Genomic DNA, 17,884 nt, shown 5'->3' on the forward strand with positions numbered 1-17,884 from the left:
ATCAGAAAAGAATGATATGAGTTAGTTTTAAATTCGTAATACATGTATATTGCTATTTTATAAGTAGTTCGACCATGTTTCAGAATTGAAAACTGTTGAAAATAAACATTTGTAGTTCATTAAGCATTTTATAAGGCATCGAGGAAGAAAATCAGGAAGAGAATAGTTTGAGTTGCTTGTAAAAATCTTGAAAGATCAAGGGTTCTTCATTGATTTGATTGCATGAGCCAGAAGCTTTGAGTTAACATTACTTTCAATCAAACGGTAAGCAATAGTTAACTCCTCTAAATCAATATCACATTTTAAAAGGTTTGACATCTCAACAACCATAGTAAACGAATGAGTTGGATTTGAAACATTGGGTGATTCCTCGTCACTGCTGTGATCCATAATTGACCATTAAAATCACTAACTTGTTTGAAACCACAATTAAACCTAATAAAAACAAAAAATGAATCAAATTTACTTGATAGAAATATCACAATTTAAAATGTCTTACCTCTAATATTAAACAAATAATTAAACCAATACAATTAACAGAGAAATTATTAACAACAAACAAAGAGAAGCAACAGTTATAAATTGAACTGTTGCCAAGTTTCGTTCAACTCTTCACATGTTAACATAACAACCGGCAAAATTGAATATCAAATACATTTTACCAGAGCTGATTATTAATCAAAGATTTATACAATTTAAAGGTGCAAAGTGTTTAAATTTGTTATAATTAGCTGAGTTGACCACCTATAATCCACTGAAACTAAATAGCATGAAATGAAAAGCAATATTATTAAAATGGAAAGTAGAGAAACAAATAAACGACTAGAAATCAGGCCAACAATTGCTAGAGTACAATTGAAAGGTCCAACCAACTTGGTAATCAAATAAAGTGCCTCACAACGTGATGATTAGTTAAATTGTTAGCTATCTAAATATTTATATAAATATTTAAAAAGACTTTTGAATCATGGTTGAATAATCAAGCTGTCTTGAACGACCAAAAAAACTGTACAATTGTTATTAACAGTCTCTTTTTCATTCTATTACAATCAACTTCTCACGCAAGCTGATCTAATGTTAATAATAATAGTTTTAATAATGTTGATAGTTATATCAAACAATTTTTCACCTAATTTAAACAAGTTAGCATCCCTTTGAACCTGTAAGAGGAGGTCAAATCAATCAGTGACCAGAGAAGAAGGAGAAGAATTGAAAAAAAGATTGACTTTGATAGACATCAACATCTAACAATCAACATTTGATAAGTTAACATTACCATCAAAATATCATCATCATCATCATCTTCTTCAATTTAAGAGTCCAATTTTCACCAAAGCACAGCTTTGTACAATTGTAATTGTAATTGTAGATGAAAACTGGGCTGAAGTTGAGTTAAAGCAATTCTTTCTCTTCTCCTATCCTTTGAGTCTATTAATATTGTTAAACTGGTCAGCAATAAAGTGGACTCCAATTTTTAATCTCTGATTTATATTGTTACAGAATGTCTTTTATTCCAATCTGACACCAATCAATGAACATCCAAAATCATGTTAACTTTTCAATCTTGTGATTACCAAAAAATGATAAACATTACATTGAACAGATGATCACGTTTGCATCAACTTAAACATCCTTCCAATGGACTTGGCCAAACCTTTTTAATCACTTGCTTGATTATCAGACCTTTACCGTAATGTTACAATATTATTAACCATGAATTCAATCATTGAATCATCATCACTACTTTCAATTACTTCAATGTTGAAAATATTGTTGTGTGTCGCCCTTTTTACCAAAGGAATCAATGGTCGACAAACTATTGACAATTTTGATAGTGAGACAGTTGCTTTTCTTGATTGGTTTTATCTAAATGAATTGTTGCCGTACTTTCTAGTGTCAAATCATCAGTCCAATGGTGTCCTGACTTCGTCCACATCGACCACTGCCAATAAATGGTTGAAACCACCGTTTGTATCTCCGTCACTCTCCTCTTCATTACCATACACCGATGTTAGTCTATCTGATCAACAATCATTTTTAAACGGTTATCCAGTCAATCACTACCATCAACATGTTAATTTGCCACCATACCAGTTGATTGCCAATCTCATGCCTCATCTAATATCCTCACCGTCTGTGAATGTAAACTCATTTGGGTCCAATTCTTGGCCTAAGAGTGTCTACACGAAAACGTTTGAACCAAACTCATCTCCATCTCTGGTTTACATAAAACAAAACCCAAATGTTCACAAGTTACCTTCAGGATCTCGGTCTAGCTCACGACGCTATTTTGGTGCTCCAATGACGGGTAGAATGACCAATGATAACTTTGACAAGGAAAAGACAATTGACGAAACTTGGGCTGAATCAATTAACCCATTGATTAAAATTAATGTTAAAATAAGAGATAACATAAAAGCTTTGAAAGATTTAGAAGCAACTTACCAAAAGCAACCAATACCTCAACGGATTGCATCCAAACTGTTACTCCGAGCTTTATTGAATCCTCTGAAAAAATGATTTCATTGATAAACTAACAGACAGTTACAATTTTTTAATCATAAACCAATGCTTTAATCCTGCAATTTAATAAAATTCAAAACCCATGAATTTGTAACGCTTTTGTTTTATGCTTAATACAATCTACAATAAACTTTTGATGAACATTTTCAGTTTACAATCAATGTTATGAGCCAATTATCTGAGCAGCTAAACTTTTCCACCTCAGCATAGCTGAGCTCAATCTCATGTTTAATGAAGATATTTTACAAATAGATTCAATAAGAGGTGTTACAATAACAATTATTATTTCAAGGTGTTTTATAAATTGATATTTTACGCACCTAACGTTACCTTCATACAATATTCATTCACTCTTTAGAAACTTTTTTCAAAATACTTTGATTAACAATTGTAAGTATATTTTCATGCGGAATTGGATGTGAATCTCCAAGAATTGTCTAAGATTTAAGAAATAGGACTCTAAGTTATATTGCTTCAACATTTTAATAGTTTAAAATTAAATAATACACTGTTTGCATTAAAGTATTGTACTGCCATCTTTATTAGACATCGATTAATCAATTCTAGTCTTCTCACAATTGGCCACTGACAATAAGTAAACATTTCAACCAAAGAGTAAAGTACCTTCTTAACTCTTTGAGTACCTTACTCTTTGATTTCAACTCACAATGTGTTTCTTCAAATGAATCTTTAATTAATTGCCCTTCACTAAGATTCATACTTTTGTTACCCAGTTACATACAATAGTTAATGTTAATCGAACCTTAATTTGATATTAAAGTGGAATTGGCTATCAATTTTTACAGAAAGAGTTGAGAATGGCGGTAACTCTATTCTCTTCTGTTGCCTTATTATTGTGTTGTCAACTCGTTACGTCTTCTGTTACAGTCGGTTGTCTTAAAAATGAATACCTTTGTCCAACAGGCGCTTGTATCGATAAGCTAATGGTTTGTGATGGTTATGTCGATTGTCCTGGTTATTATGATGAACTTAATTGTACTAAATCAAACATTTCTCGTTCTTTAAATGACTCCTGTTCTGGTTTTGTTTGTAAAAATAGTGCCTGTCTTCCTAGACACAAAGTATGTGATGGTAATGGAGATTGTCCATATGATGAAGATGAATTAAATTGTGTACCTGATGACATGGTTTGTTTAAAAGATTGTGGTTACAATGAAGCAGAAAATGTGACCTTTGAGCTTTGTATATCCAATGCATCAATTTGTGACGGTGTAGCTGATTGTTATGATGGATTAGATGAGACTAATTGCTCCAAAATAAAATCATCAAATGAATCCAAGTCTTTTTCAACATCAAGGAATTACAATAGACGTAGATTAAGCCAAGACAATTCAACCTTTATAGATTGTGGGGAACCAAATGCCTTTGACTGTGGTGATGGAAAATGTATTGATAAAAATTTGACCTGTAACCGCAAATTTGACTGTCTGGGTGGTCAAGATGAACATGATTTTTGTGACAAAACACCTTGTGAAGCTAAATTGTGCTCTCACTATTGTGTTTTCAATAAAAGCAATAATGGTAGCAAATGCATCTGTTCTGATGGCTATCAATTATTACCTGATGGGTTAACTTGTGAAGATATTGATGAATGTACTCTGGATCCATTTAAAAGACCCTGTACTCATGAATGTACCAATACTTTAGGAAGTTACCGATGTAGCTGTTTCGAAGGATTTACTTCTGCTATTGAATATGGATTTTGTGTTCCGATCACAAAGAAAAATCGCTGCGCTATAAGCGCAAAGGAATCGTATCTTTTGACCTTAAAAGATGGGCATATTTTTTTACGCTACTTCAAGTGCATTACAGATCAATCTCCTATCATTGTGGCTAATGTTACATCAAAAGTATCAACATTCACATATGATCGTTCTTCACGTAACATTTACACTTACGATGTGGCTCAAAAATCGATAAACTTAATTCATTTTAATAATGATACAATTCAATTTCTCCAACTTGAAAACAGTACTCGTGACTTAAATTCGTTGACGTATGATGATTTAACTGGAAACCTTTATTGGATTGAGCCTTTCCCAGGCTTATTGAAAATTATTTCAACCAAAGACCCAAATAAAACGATAATTACCCTTTCAGGTGGCTTACAGGATGCCAACTCTCTTGCCTTGTACCAAGAAAGAGGTGAAATGTATATTTCCATGATTGGTTCAGAGCCTAAAATTGTAGTATATGATTTAAAAGGTGAAGATATACGTCAAGTTGATGAATCTGGTTCATCTATCCATCCCTCGTCACTGTTTGTTGATAAATTTTCTAAACGCTTATTTTGGAGTGATTTTGGTTATCAAGAAGTTTATTATGTTTCTTTGGATGGTCGACGAGGTGATTTCGGTCCTAAAGAAGTCGTGCACAGATCAACACACAAAATACGTTCAATGGTTGTTTATGATTATAAAATGTATCTGGCAACCGATAACCTTTTCATTCAAGTCGACTTATACGATGTACTGTCACAAAAAGAAATCAAAAAGCTAGATTCTCTCAAAGAGAGAAGTTTAATTCATAATGATTTTTATGTTCATTGCAGTGTAGACTTTAATTATCGGAACCCTTGTTTAAACGATGGTCGAGGTAATTGTAGCCATGTTTGTACTTTTATTGATTCCACCGTCCACTGTTTGTGTCCACATAGAATGGTTCTTGACCAAACAAAGAGAAAATGTGAAACAAAAAACATTTCATGCTCGTCAGGGGAAATACTGTGTAAAGATGGTTTAAATTGTTACAAGGAATCAAAGAAATGTGATGGACATAAGGATTGTGATGATGGATCAGATGAACTTGACTGTGTAACATCAGATTGTCCAGAAGGCCATGCAAAATGTCTAGACACGTCCAAATGTATTCCTAAAAAATGGTTTTGTGATTCATATCTTGATTGCTCGGATGGATCAGATGAAAAAGATTGTGCTCAAACTTGCAATCATGGTGATTTTAATTGCAATGCTTCTCAATGTATTCCTGGTAGTTGGGTTTGTGATGGAATACCTGATTGTGATAATGGATCGGACGAGAAAAATTGCCTTTATTAAAGTAAATGAAATCGCAGTACAATTTAGACAATCAAAGGTAATAATACTCGTGTACTCGAATACTTATGATTTATTTTTCTTTTCTCAATAATTTTTTGAATTTTTGTTATTTCAAATTCGCAATAATATTGCCATAATATTTTAATATTAGTCATTAAATTTGAATCCATTTTAAGAAGCTTCAATGAAATTAATCATTTATAATAAGCTAACTATTTGTTGAGCGCATAAAAGCAGATTTAATATTTGGAATCAATCACAAGTTTGAGTAATTTGAAATTTTTTTAATTGCTCTGAATATTGGAATAAAAAATTCAAGAACATTTATTAAGATCAAGAGTATCCATCCTTTGATACAATAAAAGCAATTCACAATGAGTAGTATGAGGAAACATGTCGATGGGGATGGCTCGAGTCGGAACAAACGGAATTCCTTTATATGAATTTGATTTTGGACGGCTAAGGTCGATTAAATTTTTTCGAGCCAATTTAGGTTCACATGAAACATAAATCAGCTTTTTGATATTTGCTGTTGAACGAATAGTTTTAATTACGGAAGGATGTAGACCAGGCCGAGGAGGATCGATAATAGCGGTGAGATCAATGTCATTTCCAAATTTTTCGAAAGCTCGCTGTAAGACAGAATCAAGCACATCCTCTGCTTTACCTTCTACAAATTCAATGTTTGTTATTTTATTGATCTCAACATTGTAACGAGCGTCTTTGAGTGCATCATGATTTAACTCTAATCCAATTACGTGTTTAACTTTACCGGCCAAATAGATTCCAATAGATCCAGTTCCACAACATATGTCTAAAACAACAGATGACTCATTAAGTGAAGCAAGCTCCTCGATGGTTTGATAACAAACTTCAGCAGCTTTTGTATTGGTTTGGAAGAATGCAAAAGGACTAATTTTCATGGTTAAAGAACCGTTCCTCATTGATTCAAGAATAAAAGGTTCACCGTCAATCAATTGTAATTCTGATGAATCATGGATAGTTTTATCTCGTGTAACAAAGGGGTGAAAAAATAAACTGGTGACTGTGCATTTGTCTTGGTTCTTAGTAAAGTAATCTACGATTGCTTTCTTTTCTTCCTCCAATCGATCTTTTGACATATTTTGAGGGTGGACAGCAATGATTAACATAGCCCCAAGATCAGTTGCACGAACAGTAAGTTGCCGCCAAACACCTTCATGGGTAACATTATTGAAAGCATCAAAATCTCTAGTTTGAAGATAATCTTGGAAAAGCAGTACAATGTTACGAATTTTGGAAGAAACGATGGGACAATTTTCTGGTGGAGTAATCACCGATAATGAACCTTCTTTATACAGTCCAAGACGAAAACCAACAATTTTACCAGGTCCAATACTGAATTCACACTTGTTCCTGTAGCCTGAAGTGACCGGTGAAGGCTTAATCTCTTCAATGGGACAAATAGATCCATTGTTTTGTTCACCTATTTCATTGGCCCATTTTATTGTATTAAATTGAGTGTCACCGGGACTTTCAGTAAGATGAATAATGTCTTTTCTCAAAGAAATTAAAAATGCTAAATAATTTTCAGCTTTAATCTTCAACTGTTCATCGTAAGGGGTTCTCCAAAGTGGACAAATTTTGTCGTTTAATCGATCTCCGGCATCAGCTATATTTTCTAAGCCAATTTCAGGCTCAGTAGACAAATCTTCTTCCAACCTTCTTTTAATCAAAGGATCTTTAGCAGGGTTTGCTCTTTTAGCATAAAGCTTTTGCTTCTTCCACGTAAGACCATTCATGATTCCAATTGCTTTGTCCCTATCATCAGCTGATTTGAAAGAAATGAAAGAGTATGGCTTGTTTCCTTCCTTAATCACCTTAATTTTATGAGGCTTGACTTTACAATTTTTCTCAATCAATTTCTTCAAGCAAGTATAGCTAATAAACCTAGGTAGGTTACCAAGTTCCATTTTGTAGATTTCACAGGTAAAATGACCAAGCTTTATGTAAGCATAGGGATCGTCTTCTGGTTTCTTTTCTTCCAACTCTTCATCATCCTTAACATCATCATAATCAACTTCAGATTTGATCTTTTTATTTGAACTGCTGCCATTTTCGTCATCTTCAGTTTTAATTTCACCAACACTGAATTTTAAAGACTCTTCAGCTAGCTTATGTTTACCACCAATTGATGTTTCAGCTGCGCCAGCTTTATCTCCAATCACATTATCTTCAACCTTAATATTATCAATAACTTCGGCTTTAATAGGAGACACTTCCATTTTGAAAATCCACCAAATTACACGATGATAAATGGATCAATATATGAGACAAGACCTGATGAATAGATAAAAAAACATTGGTTAATGTATAATCACAAAGAAGACTCAAAACAAAACTGAAACTAATTTGTTGATATAGTAGAGTTGTACTAACCTTTTTTATGTAAATTGTTTGTACAGATTTAAGATTAAAAAGAGTATAGTTAAATTAACTAAAAATTTACACAATAAAATAAAGATGATGATTAATATTAAATAATCGCGATTTATTTAAACTAAAACATGTGTTAAAAGATCTATACCAATGACTTGGTGAGACATGCTTTCTCTTGCTAGTCAGCCTGTTTATGTTGTCTACCGCTGCAAGTGATTCACTTATGAGATAAATCTGTTCTTTTTTCAACATGTATTCAAAGATATGAAACCACATTACTCCGAAAACTAAGATTCATTTCTTCAGTCATTTAGAGATTATTAAAATTATATGAAATAATCGCAACCATAAGACAGTCGCTATCAACTTCCCATTGAAACAAATCAAATATATTGTAAGGTGAATGGTCCTGCAAGGAGGTCAATATATTCAACAGTTCAACTTTCAACTCAACAAATTTCCATGAGTTTACCAAAATTTGCTGAACAGTTATATAAAATTAAACATAAACAAGATAATTTGACAAGATGAGTTATTGTGATTCAATTGAGGTGTTTTGAAGGTTTTATTCATATAAGTCAATCAAACTGTAATAATTCATATTAGTCTATGACAGTAAAATTAAAACAGTTCAGGGTTAATTATAAACACAACTATCTAACAATAGCCTTTGAAGCTAATTAGAATGGGTTGTGCACACGATATTATCAAAATAGTGCATTAATTATGATAAAAGATATGAAATTTTTTCAGCTATTTGGGATAAAATTCAGTATTTGGCATTATTTTAGCAAATATTTCTCAGATCCAGATTGAATAGTTGATCAAAATGGCTTCTTTCAGCTAAGTAGTTGATTAATAAATGATAAGCCTATCAACTACTTAAAGATTTGCTTTGTTATTCCGTAAGAAGTCGAGCAAATTAATGCCAATTAAATTATATTTACCAACACGAATGATTAATCATATTTTCTTCTCTAAATTATTTGTCCAATGTGAGTTGATTTCATTGAAACATTATTCACTGATTCAATTGAGATTTGCCATATTCCGATGCAACTCCTAAATAAATGTTTGTAAAACAAAAAGTCAGTCAATTATCAGTTATACTCACCATTTCAATGATCCCAATAATCAATTTAGCATTTTGAATCTCCAGTTAATCCATCTTGAATCTTCTTGGTAACGATCGTCTTCAGTCAGATTTACTTGCTTTTTATACAAGCTTTCATGAACATTAAGAGTATTGATAATAGTATAAACATGATTTTTCTGCCAGTGATATTATTTTTAATTGTTAATCAACCAGCCAGCGCAAAGAGCAATTGTGATGATTCCTGTTCAACCAAGACTTACAGCCTTTCATCAAAATTGGAGCCATCTTGCACAAAAGACTGTCCATTTGAAGCCAAAATAAGTGTCATTGAGAAAGATCATTTTGATGAATATCTCAATTTAACCTTAATTGGTTACAATGTACCAGAGTCTGAACCACTCACAATCGCAACTGAATTCAAGAAAGGACCCACATCAACTGATTACATATGTGACAAGTTTATATCCGGACTGACCAGAGCTCTTGTGACTAGAAACTCAAAATCCAAAGCCCAAACCATTGGATCGTCCATTTACATGAACGGAAATTTATATTGTACTTGGATCATGCAAAAGAAAAACACAGTCTTGTGGCCTTTGGGTGAAAACGAGCCAGCTAATCTATTTGAAGACCCCAATTACCAGATATCATTGAGTGTCAACAAATCTTCGGTTGTTGTAGCCTCCAATTCAACGCAGCTACCGATCTACATGAGACAATATACAAAATGCTGTGGCTACAAAGTCCGTGGAAATAAGAAGTACTCTTTGATCGCAAGGCAAAACAAAGATTCAACCGATTTCTTGCTTCAGGTTTTGGGTCAGACTCCGAAGGTTGCTAAGGTAGCATTTAGCAAATCTGATGGCATTATTACTACTGAGTGCAATTTTGATGCTGATATTATTGGTGTCAATGGTTTGATCACTTTAAACGGCCAATCATCACCTCTTACCGAGCCATTGACCAACGGCAAAGTTTTTGATAATCGATGTTCCTGGACATTGCCTGGTGTTGTCAAATACAACTCGGGAAAATTGGACACTAAAAAGGGTTCATTCAATTTAAAGATATTTGTTGATGAAACTCCGGTTTACAATGAAGATAATGTCAATCTTTCTGGATTTGCCTTCACGACTTCTGCAAGTTTCATAGTAATCATGATGTCAGTGATGATTAGTTTCATTTTTCTGTGATTCTTCATCATCTGTGAAATCAAATTTAATTATCCATACGACTTTTCATCCATCAAATGTCCATAAATTAATTTACTTTTTCATCTGAAGACCAGAAACAACAAAAATTAAAATAAGATAAACATTGTATGTTAAATATTAATAAAAATCACATTAAAAACCATACTTTTGATCATCTCAAAGATTGAATTATATTTCAAAGTGTGACAATTTTTAACTTAAATTGTTACAATTCACTTTAATTCAAGAGGCAAGCTTAAATGCTTTGTAATTTAATAATAGATGGTTTATTGTTATAAATTTGGCAGTTTTTATGCGATTTTATAAATGAATCAGTTGAAAAAAGCAATAAATGGTGAAGTCATTAATATATTTCTCATGATATGTTTTGTTAAATGCATAAAGTGTTGTTTCGTGCGTTAATTGTTAACCTTGATTTAATATGAAATAATTTTTTTATCAATTGGCAGCAGGAAGAAAAAGTGGCTTTAAAAGTAAAATAGGGTTAGATTTGATCATATAGCTTTGCATTGTTTTAGTTTCATCCATATTGACAATTGAATTTTGAAGCGATTATTTTTTAAAAGGTGAACAATGAGACAAATGCGTGTTTTGTGTATATATTTTGAAAGGCACAAAAATATTAAAAGCCTGCCCACGGTTGAAGATTAGAATAGGTGAATTAATTTCAACTAAATATCTCTGATAAAATAACATTTTGGCTTAGGTTGAAGAGTTTTTCAAGTGGTAGGAATAAAATAACCGATATCCGTTGGTGGTGGAACCAGTTTGGCGAATATTCAGCTGTTTTGTGTAAAGTCGAGTGCAGACTGGTGGGATGAATGATAAGAGAAGTTATTGCATGAAGTTTATGATTTTGATGATGGTGACGATGATGATGATAATTTTAAATTTTTGATGATTTGATTGTAGGATAATGATATCAGATCTATAAATTATGCTCTGGATGGTGACGAATTCATTGTTCTTTCTCCTTGAGCGATCTCACCTTTCCGGTGAGACAGAAACTTGAGAAATGTGTCAATGCCATAAAGGGAGGTAGCAAACAGGCCAAAAAACTGTTGGAATAGAAAGAAAAGTAATGAATAAATGTTAGAAATCAAAATTATCCATTCTGCTAGAAACAGATAAATCGGTAGAGCACAAACGCCGAAAGAAATTTTTACGAGAAATCGCGAATTTAATATTAAAGCTCCATTAAACTAAACTTGAAAATTTTCGCATCTATAAATCAATGATCATGGCGAATCAAATGGTATGTATTGGTAAATGAAAATTTAATGCCTGATAAATGAAAGGCAATAAAAGGCAACTGATAGAACTATTCTTATTACATATCATAATTACCAATAGATGAACGATACACAATACAACAATTAGATGAATGGTGCAATGTCATCATTCATGATAATGATATAAAGTTTCAACTGTTTCGAGGAGACAAAAAGACAGCGTTTAACTAGCAACAGGTAATAATTGAGCTCAGATAGTGTGCTTTGTATTTTCATTATAAAAGCTTGTTCGGTCTATTTTTTTCTAACCATATCTTTACGAACAATATTCAAATGCTTCTCTACGTGAAATATTATAAAGAGAAAGAAAAAATTCTTACACCAGCAGCCGCATAGACGGAACCATCAGCAATGATGACAATGGATGAAACTAGTAAAAGCAAACAGGCAAGAAAACAATATACCATTTCCTGAGAAAAGAAAAAATTGAAAGTTCTCATTAGATTACAAAAACGTGGGAAAAGGTGTGGTATTTTTTAATAGCAAAATCCAACTTACAACCAAAAGCCATGGAATGTTATGAAGTTTTTCAATAATATGGAAAAGGTAAGCTGCGAGAAGTAGCAATGTGATCCAAAAACAGACCATGGTTATTGTACTGTAAAATGCGACTGATGAACATCCTCGGCAATCACCAACAGTACCACAAATAAAACCAATCAATACTACAGCCTAATATTTTAAAAAAGTAACAAGATGTAAAGTTAAGATAAGTTAAAAGACATCACACATGTAAAGATTTGGTCCATAGTTGAGACGAGTGATGGGGAAAAAAGATACGAAATGAAATCTTGAATAAACTTACACTTGAGATTGCTTTAATTAATCCAGGAATAGTTTTAAGGTAAGTTGGATCAAACCAAACAAAAGGTGTAACTTTGGTTGTCGTTGATGTTGTTGTTGCTGTGTTTATTGTTGTGGGGAAACCTCCAACGTTGGACATGATTAATTGAGATTTTGAGAATCAACTTGATTAAAAATGAGAAGAAACAATGAATCCAAACCAACTGAAATAGGTTACAGCAATGGAGATAGTTGACTTAAATTGAAGGCATAACTAATTCAATTAACATCGCTGAAGCAGCAAATGAAAAAAATACAAAATCTTCTCAGCTCAACAGGAGAGGGGAAAGAGAAACAAGCAGAAAGAGAGATTGAAAGAATATGTATGAATGTTTAGGAAAATTGTTGAGTTAATTCAGAGATTCCAATCAATTGATGGGTAAAAACTTCAATTCAAGACAGTAATAACCAAAAGAAAAAGAGTAAACGTAAATTAAACACAATATGCAAACAATTGTCAGTGTAATTGTAAACAGATGTCAAATTGCTGTGATAATTCAAGTCAAAACTTGTTTCTTCAACTTATCATGATACAAGAAATAAGAGTACGGATACATTAAAAGTACATCTAGTAACCGCGGTTAGTCAAGTCAGTTAACAAACATTAAAGGCAACCGGTTAAAGTAACTAAAGTTTGCTACTTTTCATTCCTCTCTATCAGATACTATCTCTTTACTCTCTACTGTTTACAAGTTCTGGTCGAAAGTAAGTTGGAGCAGATTTATGAACAACTTAGTTAGGTGTTCCTCTAATTGAATCAATAAAGTTATCAAAATTAAATTGTCTTTTTTGTTGCTGAATAAGCTCACCGTGTCAGTATTTAAACATCCAAACCAGCGTGACTTGTCATCCACTCAATGGGCTGAGAAACTTGATTCAATTTGAGCTAAACTATTATATTATTACATAGAGAAATATCTTCCTGACAGAACTTTCAGAAACTATTTTCCTGATTTCCGAGTTCCCCTTCTGATTTTCCAGCTTAAAAGAACGCAGTGAATCAACGAAATGAACGAGGATAAGATTAATCTAGCCGGCAAACAAGTGTCAAACAAGGCTTTTTTCAATTTTCTGGTGGATGTCAAGTCTTGAAATTAATTTTAATCAATGGCTATTTCAGAGTACAATTATATCTTGAACTGCTCGGCAGAAACTTAATTTGGTCTTTAAGTATTGCACCTTTAAATAGTATCCCAATTGTCAATAAAGGATGATATAATTGTTTAGCTAGACAACTTGTCTAATCGACTAGTTTTTAACTCGTATTTAATTATCATGGGTTATTATTTAGTATGTGTTTTTAATATAGTTAGACAATTTGTTAAATTTGTTGGAAATTCCTGATTCATAAGGTGATAGCGCTTGATAACAAGTCAATGCCAAAAAACGTTGAGCTCAGTAGTGGCAGTAGGACCTTGCGAGAGTTTCTTAATCGTCAGCTGATAAATGGTAATCATTTTGTCCTTTAGTCTTGTAACCCCATTTTTTAATCGTTTTTCTTTCATCTAATTTCTGTTGACATTAAATTCAATCCTCAGTTAGGCCTATTATTGTTAATGCTGATATCCATCGGAAGTGCGGGAGTAGCGCTCTCAGCTTACAAACAGCCATATTTCTTACCATCAATTTTACAATTGGAATTGGTATTCTCAATTTTCCTAAAGTGTTCGCTGATTCTGGAAACCTTACCGGCGCTTTGATTTTGTCTGGTGTATGTCAATCGTTATTTTTATGCTTTATTATTGTATTTTATTTATATTTTTCACCTTTCTTCATTCACTCAGATTCTTTCAGTCTTTATTATCGGTTCGATTGTTATTTTGAGCTATTGTGTTGATATCTGTGGTGCAGATAATTACGAAGACGTTGTACGCTTTTTTTGTGGACCTTTATACAGTGATATCTGTGCTGGTACAATTGTCCTCTACATTTTTGGAGGTTGTATGAGTGCATTTGTGATAATTGGTGATCAATCGGATAGATGTAAGTTTCCATAATAATAAGTATTTCCTATTTAAAATGTGTAATATGCAAAAAAGGGTTACTTTCAAAACAAAACAGTAAATATTGTGATTCTTGTCTTTCAGTGTTAGCATCGCTTTATGGATCAAATTTTTGCCAATTCTGGTATTTAAATAGACAATTTGTCGTGCCTTTGGTTGCTGTTACCCTGATTTTACCTTTATGCTTTGCCAAACACATAGAGTTTTTGAAATATCCAAGGTAAATTATCCACAAAATAAAAGTAAACATTCTAATTTCATTTTTATTTCTTGCAGCTTGGGTGGAGTTCTTGTCTCTGTTTATCTAGTATTTCTGATAATCAGACAATATTACCAATCAACAGCTAAGTTTTCGCTTAAATCTTCAAATTGGACTCGAGCAACTATTGTTATTCCCATCGTTTGCTATGGTTTTCAGGTAACAACCAGATTAATATGTAACATGTAATTACAAACGCTACTTTGCTTGATTCTATATTATTCTCATTTTTGATTTTTCTTCATAGACTCATCTCAACTGGATTCCAACGTATGTTCGGGTTAAGAAAAAGACTTTCTCACCTAAAGTGATTGCAATAATTATTATATCGATGCTGATTGCATCCACTAGTTATACATTGGTGATTATTTATGGCGTTTTAACATGGCCTACAGAACAATTGGAGTCAAATATATTGAAAAACTATGATGCTACTGATGAATTTGTACTTATTGGTGTTTTATGTGTAATCTTCAAAATAATCACAACTTATCCTGGAACCTTCTTCTGTGCCAGAATAACTATTGATAAATGGTATTGCAAGTTGTCTAAAGATGCGATCAGTTTTGACAATCGATTGGCTAGCACTGTAATTATCTGGGTCCTTACAAATCTGGTATTATCCACCAATTTTCCTGACATTGGAAGTATTAACGATTTATTGGGAACTCTTTCAATCACTTTCATTTTCATTCATCCTGGAATGTGTCTCTTCAAATCGATAAAAGTCATTAAATATTCTGGTCCCATAAAATTGAAAAGACTTCTCCAGATTATCTCAATTTCTTACATAATCATAGGCGTTTTTATCGCAATTTTATCAATATACCAGTGGATTGATTTATATTTAATAAACGAGAGGCCTAAACCACTATCATTGTGCACCATTTAACAAGGCAATCACAATTTGACTATCAAAGCTGCGTATTTACACTAATTCAATACTGTCTACCTGTTATCCATCCAGAGGACCGCCATTTTCACCATTACATCCAGGATCAATTGATATTGGTAACACTTGGACACTTATAAATTGTTTATTTTTTCAATTGAAATCCAATTTCTAGCCAATCAACTTTTTGATAATAAGCGTAAACAAAACTAAATTTGGATGAGCGACTCAAACAACCACTTGCATTGACATTGAAAGTTCAATAACATGGATTAGGCTTACTTCAGATTGACACGGAGACAAGTCAAACGGTACAAAAATCACTGCATAATACTCATGATTGTAGACACCAACCAAGGAAATAAAAGTAACAAATACAACAAGCTATTCAAAATGCAGTCTTTACTAATCCTTCAATTTACCCTTTCAACTCAAGGCTCAAGTTAATTCCATAATTTTTGATGGTCATTTTGATGAGTTATGATGAAAAGAAAAGGAATAAAAAGAAAATGAAGGTGAAAGGATTAATGACCTCTTGATACTGAATTGAAGTCAATTTCCCATCCCATTACAGTTATCTATCATCATTATAAACACAAATTTGAATTATTTTGGAGGCTCAAATTTCTTTCTCTTTTATCATCTTCTTACTTCCTACCTTTACCATGATCATCAAAATGATCCAAGGTTATAACTTTACTTTCTCCCTCTAATTGATTACTTCCCAGGTAACATTAAAAAGATGATTGAAATAAGAAAAATACAGTTTATGATCAGATGATGTGACCCATCCCTAGATCTTGAAATTTGACTGAATGCTCTTCAAATGATGATGATGAGTCTCAGCCAATAATCACCATTACCAACGTTATATAATTGAACATAAAAAGTATAAAAGCTTCATTGGAAGCTCTTCAGTTTTCATTTCAACCACGATCAAGATCAATGTTTAGTGTTTAATATATAAATACCATTTTGTATCCATTCTATGCAATTAAACTTCTGTAAATATACCTTGCTTTGTTCAGTGATTTCAATTTTTCTCAAATTTTAAATTTCCCCTTCTAACTATGGTTAATTTCATCTCCATTTTTACTTGTTTACTAATTGTCATCATCTCATTTGTGGTCCAATCAGCAGACTCAATCCCGATTGATCTGGATTTACCAAACCATATTGAGGAATCGTTCAATCAACACGCCCGGACTGGTAAATCATTTGAGCAGCAATATGAAGCTGCCTCCGCTTATTGTGAAAAAAACCATCGACGTAATTATAAAAAGTGTATGAAAGAACGAGGTTTCTAACCATTTTGTAAACAGTCAAGACAAGATTATTAATAAAAAGATCAATGTTATCTGACTAATCAAACGTTCATTCATTTATTAAATTGCTTAAAGTGAATTCTATCTGTTGTGGCTTCTGACCAAAACATAGCTATCAATCAGCTTCTTTAGTCTCAGCGTACAATTCATTTCCATACATAGTGATTTATTTTGGTTCTTGAGCTTAAGTTTAACTCTGATCAGACGTCTCGATTTCCCTGAATTTTCTTAATCGAGTTTTTAAAGTGAATACAAATCACTGTGTTTTAATGTTTTGTTAGACGTTTTATTGTCTATCTTTTGGAAACAAGCTTCTTAACTTCTGGTAAATTGTACATTCATTAACCAAGATGAGTTTAAAGTGAAACAATAATCTGATCGGGCTTAGAATGAGTTTTAATGTTATCTCCAACATCTGATGACTATCTGTATTAGCAGTTTGTTGATGCTTTAAAAGATATCTTTCAATATTTCTTATTGCAACATTGTAAGATTATTCAGCTTACATTGTTGCAATTTTCACACTTTGAACTGTGATGAGCTTTGAGGGTCAGTTTACAGTTTGCTAGATCATCAAGCTTGATTCAAGTTTTATCAAGATGGATCAGCTCAAGCTACTCTATCTCTACAGCCCTTAATTGCGAAAAATATTGTACGACAAAAAATGGAAAGCTAATCAAAAAGTCAAAAATATCTTGAAAGAAACAAAAAATGAAGTGACCTTAGCCTTCATTACTCTAACGTTTAACTATCACATGAATTAGGTTTTAGCTTTGATAATACCTGATAAGCAAACTAAATCAAATGATGCTGTTGATTTCAGGAAGATGTTGATTTTGTTTTTCGTACAAGTGAAGAAACAAGTTACAAGTTGATCCGATTAGCGACCTTTTTTAATTGACTGAAATGCAAAATCAAACTCTTCTAACAGATTAATTTAAA

At 32.5% G+C, this 17,884-nt stretch overlaps 4 protein-coding genes and 1 long non-coding RNA gene across 6 annotated transcripts; 2 read left to right on the plus strand and 3 right to left on the minus strand.

Moving 5' to 3' along the window:
* Positions 1 to 12: 12 nt before the first annotated feature.
* On the minus strand, positions 13 to 568 carry LOC107367218 (uncharacterized). Its single transcript, XR_001569840.3, has 2 exons — positions 500 to 568; positions 13 to 435 (listed from the first exon to the last, which is right to left on the minus strand). It is a non-coding gene; the product is annotated as an uncharacterized LOC107367218 (long non-coding RNA).
* Positions 569 to 3,183: 2,615 nt separating this feature from the next.
* Positions 3,184 to 5,776, plus strand: LOC107367356 (low-density lipoprotein receptor-related protein 1B-like). Its single transcript, XM_015935055.3, has one exon. The coding sequence runs from the start codon at positions 3,342 to 3,344 to the stop codon at positions 5,598 to 5,600; it is 2,259 nt and encodes a 752-aa protein (XP_015790541.1). The 5' UTR covers positions 3,184 to 3,341; the 3' UTR covers positions 5,601 to 5,776.
* Positions 5,777 to 5,869: 93 nt separating this feature from the next.
* On the minus strand, positions 5,870 to 8,499 carry LOC107367357 (tRNA (uracil-5-)-methyltransferase homolog A). Its single transcript, XM_015935056.3, has 2 exons — positions 8,019 to 8,499; positions 5,870 to 7,919 (listed from the first exon to the last, which is right to left on the minus strand). The coding sequence occupies exon 2, from the start codon at positions 7,862 to 7,864 to the stop codon at positions 5,915 to 5,917; it is 1,950 nt and encodes a 649-aa protein (XP_015790542.1). The 5' UTR covers positions 7,865 to 7,919; positions 8,019 to 8,499; the 3' UTR covers positions 5,870 to 5,914.
* Positions 8,500 to 10,571: 2,072 nt separating this feature from the next.
* LOC107367390 (CKLF-like MARVEL transmembrane domain-containing protein 4) lies at positions 10,572 to 12,944 on the minus strand. The gene is made up of 4 exons (XM_015935091.3): positions 12,426 to 12,944; positions 12,119 to 12,292; positions 11,941 to 12,030; positions 10,572 to 11,386 (listed from the first exon to the last, which is right to left on the minus strand). Exons 1-4 carry the CDS (start codon positions 12,561 to 12,563, stop codon positions 11,264 to 11,266), a joined length of 525 nt encoding a protein of 174 aa, XP_015790577.1. The 5' UTR covers positions 12,564 to 12,944; the 3' UTR covers positions 10,572 to 11,263.
* A 248-nt stretch (positions 12,945 to 13,192) lies between these two features.
* Positions 13,193 to 16,983, plus strand: LOC107367399 (sodium-coupled neutral amino acid transporter 7-like). Of its 2 annotated transcripts, none has more exons than XM_015935102.3 (6): positions 13,193 to 13,912; positions 14,002 to 14,174; positions 14,248 to 14,446; positions 14,551 to 14,686; positions 14,743 to 14,884; positions 14,973 to 16,983. In XM_015935102.3, exons 1-6 carry the CDS (start codon positions 13,840 to 13,842, stop codon positions 15,615 to 15,617), a joined length of 1,368 nt encoding a protein of 455 aa, XP_015790588.1. In that variant the 5' UTR covers positions 13,193 to 13,839; the 3' UTR covers positions 15,618 to 16,983. The 2 variants fall into 2 exon arrangements, with proteins under 2 accessions (XP_015790588.1, XP_015790589.1); XM_015935103.3 differs by having other exon boundaries at positions 13,698 to 13,912; positions 14,743 to 14,910; positions 14,973 to 16,004.
* Positions 16,984 to 17,884: the final 901 nt, after the last annotated feature.

This window comes from Tetranychus urticae, chromosome 1 (assembly GCF_039701765.1).
Source record: "Tetranychus urticae isolate SD_2017Ah chromosome 1, NJAU_TeUrti_SD_1.0, whole genome shotgun sequence".
Classification (NCBI taxonomy): domain Eukaryota; kingdom Metazoa; phylum Arthropoda; class Arachnida; order Trombidiformes; family Tetranychidae; genus Tetranychus; species Tetranychus urticae.